At 38.2% G+C, this 4,339-nt stretch overlaps 1 protein-coding gene across 1 annotated transcript in view; it reads left to right on the top strand.

Annotated features, from left to right (window-relative positions):
* Gtf2f2 (general transcription factor IIF subunit 2) overlaps window positions 1-4,339 on the top strand; it is a 120,322-nt gene that overhangs the window by 93,362 nt on the left and 22,621 nt on the right. The window contains exon 6 of the mRNA XM_031362802.1: window positions 2,188-2,287. Within this exon, the coding sequence (XP_031218662.1) occupies window positions 2,188-2,287 (100 nt within the window). The remainder of the gene's footprint in view (window positions 1-2,187; window positions 2,288-4,339) is intronic.

The following is a 4,339-nucleotide window of genomic DNA, read 5'->3' as shown; positions in this document are numbered from 1 at the left end:
AAAAAAAAAGGTGATTCTTATGCTAAGTATGGTGGCACACCTTGAATCCCAGCTTTTGGGAGGCAGAATCGGGTGGATCTTGTGAGTTCGAGGCCAGGCAAGTCTACATAATGAGACCTTTCCCCAAGAAGCAAACAAGCAAAGGAATATTGCATTCCTGCTTACAGTTTCTTGGAAATAGCACCGTACTTTTTAATGTTCTGAAGAAGATAAGACCTAGTCTTAGACATAGTCAGAACACAGGCATTACTCCTCATTCAGCCTAATACCTTTGTATGTAGTTGGATACTTGCTTTGTGAACTGAGTATTTCCAAATTACATTCTATTGAAAAACCCAGATAATCCTTGTTTTGATGTTGAAAGTGTGTTGAAGCCAGCAGTGTTTAATTTAGAGCATTGTTAATAATAAAATAGAGTTGCAAATTGTTCTGGCACATCATGAGATAATGTTAAATGAATTATTTAGTGTTAAATTAAAAAGCCTGTTAAACTATTTTAAACTATTCATGGTTAATGAAAATATTTTAAGATTAAGTTCTTTTGAAATGCATTGTGATTTCAGTCCATAGATTAACCTTTTGAATTTTGAGTCATAGGGTGTTCTCTTTTAATTAAAACAAAACTCTGGGAATTGGTGTTCTTAATGTATAATAGAAAGGTTAAATTTTTTTGTACGAGTGCTTTGTTTATATAAGAAAATGTGTTCCTTTATTTAAAAAAAATTGATGCCTTGAGAATCAGCGTGGCACAACTCTCTGATGATGAAATTGACTTTTAGAACTAAATGGGAGGCATGCCTCATGATCATGAGTCAGGTCGTAGGGGCTACAGAGAAATCCAGGGTACAGGTACAGGCTGCCATTTAAAAAAATGATGGGTGTTTATTGCACACATTTTAGAAACTCAACAACAACAAAAAATTCTTAAAATGTACTAATTCTAATTCTCCATCTTTCACGTAGTTCCCCGTTTTTAACAGTCTGGAGCAGTGGTTCAGCAGTTCTCTTCCGGAGCATGTGAGCTCAGTTCCCAGCACCCATACTGTGCTGCTCAGAACCACTTCAGACTCCAGCCCCATGAAGTTCAGAGCCTTCTCTTGGCCTCCTTGGGCACCCACATACATGTGAAATATACACACAGAGACAAATGCATACACATAAATAAAAATAAACCTTTTTAAAAAAACTTCAGTGCATAAGCTGTTTCTAACCTGGTTTTAGTTTCTTGGCTGTATATGCTGCATCCATTAATTCCTTAGAGGCCTTACTGTGTTAACATCCTTGAGTGCATCTCTCAGTGAGACTCATAAGTGATAAGTCTAGGTATTTTTCCAAAATACTTTTATTTCATGCTTAATCTTCAGTTATAAGTTAGCCAGATATGGTAGGCAATTTTCTTAAGTATGTTACATTTTGTATTCTGATACCCTGCTGAGGAAAAGTCTAAAGGGACAATGATACCTTTTGTGTCTTTAAAAATAAGCACTTTTGAGAGCTGCACTTTTCTCCTCTCAAAGCAGATTTTTGGATTTACTTTGCTTATAAACCAAATGCATTAATTTTTAAGGAACAATTTTAGTATACAAATTAGGATATAATAAATCACTGTTTAAAGTTATAGGCACTCATGTCTTCATGTTATATGTGGGGTCGTGTGTTTATTTTATTTTAATTTTATTTTCTGGAAACAATATTTTGGGTTACATTTAATTCATACAGAGTTCTGCCATGTTGTAGGCCCACTGCTGTCCAGTAGAGGTTTCTGTGGTGACAAGAATGTTCGAGCACCAACGTCTGATCAAGTAGCCAGCCACTAGTCACTATACACAGATTGTTGATATGGGCTTTTTACGCATCCATATTTCTTTTCAGGATAGTGTAAGCTTTGGATTGATGAATTGTAGACAATAGTAATTTAAGACAGTTTGTTTTGCTTGTAGAGTTTCATTTACCCAAGCAACATAGTTTCACAGCTATGTTCAGGACTATAATAACTAGTATATTTAGTTTATAGAGCTAGTTTTTACATTGTAGTCATTGTTGTTACTGTTATTTTAGTGTTCCTAAGTGTTTCGGTAAAGCTGCTGGGGGATTCTGAGCTTACTTGTTTATATATGCTTTGTAATTGGCATAACCACAGGACTTAAGCTACTAAGCAGTGGACTAACAATGCCTTCTGTTTTTCAGATTGCAAATAGAAGAATCTTCTAAACCCGTAAGGCTGTCACAACAGCTGGACAAAGTTGTAACAACCAATTACAAGCCTGTTGCTAACCATCAGTACAATGTGAGTCTTCTGCATGCCTTTCATCAGCATCCTTTCCTTTCACTGGCACTTGCAGCTTGCTATATGACCCACGCTAAGCATAGAGAAGGAAGTGCTTGCTCTGTCATCGGGAGCTATGTGGGAGAGGGGGGCCACTGTCCAGATTGCTCTAGATCAGGCTTACAAAGTGTTAACAGCATTTTAGTTCTCTGTTTCTAATCACAAAATACTTCATAAATACAAATTTACTACATTTTTGTTTTCTGTATCTCTATGGTTTACCATACCAGTTTTAATATTCCAACAAATTTTCAAAGATCATATACAAATATGTACAACTATATGTCAGTTTTTAAAAATTATTTGAAAATGTTAAGGTTCTGGAACAGTGGTAGTTGTCCTCATGAATTATCAAGGTCCATGCTGTTGCACTTCAGATGTCATGGGCGTTTTTTTGGTCCTCCACTACTACTCCAAGTGAGGACTGCCTGTGTTCTTACACCTTTGCTGAGTGAATGTATAGAACAATGTATGATAGGGATGTAAGTTGTCTTATGTATGTAAGCACATATATCACTTACTTTTGTAAGTTCTTCATAAAAATGACTTGGCATCTTAATTCCTGCCTTTTGAACTGTAACTACTAGTATTACCCATGTGAGTGAAATCGATCTGTCCAAGTATTCAACCCAAGCAGTCTGGCTTAGGACTTGTACTGACTACTTTTATGTCAAACTGATAGAAGCGAGAGTCAGTTTAGAAGCAGGAGCTTCATTTGGGGAAATGCCCCTCTAGACTGGCCTGTGGGCAAGTGTGTGGTGCATCTTCTTGATTGATGGTGTGAGAGGGTCCAGCACTGTGGCAGTGCTGTTCTGTGCTGGACATCCTGAGTGCTCTAAGAAGGCAGGCTGAGCATGCCCCGAGGAGCAAGCCATAAGCACCACCTCACTGGCCTCCTTATGAGTCTCTGCCTTGAGTTCCTGACCCAGTTCCCCAGATGATATACTGCAAGTTGTAAACTGAAATAAACCCTTTGCTCCCCAAGTTGTTTAGGGTCATGTGTTCTGTGTTTTATTATAGCAATAGAAACTCCAACTGAGAAAGGAGCCAAGTGTTTAACTACTGTGTGTGTTGCAGTGGAACAATAGCAGTTCTTAAGGAGCCTGGCAGAAATGTGATACATTCCTAAAGAGAAAAGGAAGTCTAAATAACAGTTGATAGATAGGTATTGCCTAATTTCCTTTTGGTCTAAGTTTGGGGAAAAAATAATAAAACCTCTATAAGATGGGTCTTACACACCCAGATTTGAGTGCCCATAGAATGGTATCTGGGTTCCTTGTACTTATTTTGTGTGAGATAGCAGATGTCTCAAAGATAAAACACATGTCTTCAGTGGGCAGAAGACTCAAATCCATTCACATGTCACAACTTACCACACTGACTGGTTTAAAGGAGACGGAAGGCTGTTAATTGTGAAGCCCCTGGTTATGCTTTAGGGGGAGAGTAAACTAAAGGAGGGGGCCAGGAAGCTAAGTGCGGTCAGCAGCTTAGGTCATTGGTTCTCTGTTGTCTGTGAATTGAGACAAGTAGATAAAAGGCTGTTTCTTTGTCCTCTTTTCTTTTCTGTTTGTTTCCATTCTTAGCCCAGAATACTGTCTGTCATGAGTGGTGCTAGAATGAAATAAATTCTAAAAATGTATAAGTTGGTGATTTTGTGCTAAAACCATAGAATGTGCTTAAGAGTCCTAGACAATATGATGTGTACTGTCTATACATGTTCAGAACACTCTATACAGGACTCCATATGCAGCCTTCTGGGGCTATATGAGAAAGGAAACATAATAGGCTTGTGTTAGTTTTGACCCATTTCTTCATTGACATGCTCTTCCTGTGGTTCCAAAATGGGCCTTTGTCCTCCTCTTAGAGACCAGAGAGTTTTTACTCTGCTATGTCTTTATCACAGGAAAGGCAGGGCATCTTTCCAATAGGTTACGAAGAAATAGGTGCTTTCTGGGTGTGTGTGTGTGTGTGTGTGTGTGTGTGTGTGTGTGTGTGTGTGTGTGTGTGTGTGTG

This window comes from Mastomys coucha, unplaced genomic scaffold (genome assembly GCF_008632895.1).
Source record: "Mastomys coucha isolate ucsf_1 unplaced genomic scaffold, UCSF_Mcou_1 pScaffold9, whole genome shotgun sequence".
Taxonomy (NCBI): Eukaryota; Metazoa; Chordata; class Mammalia; order Rodentia; family Muridae; genus Mastomys; species Mastomys coucha.
Note: the sequence above shows the minus strand (reverse complement) of the source record. Positions and strands in the feature narration are given on the sequence as shown.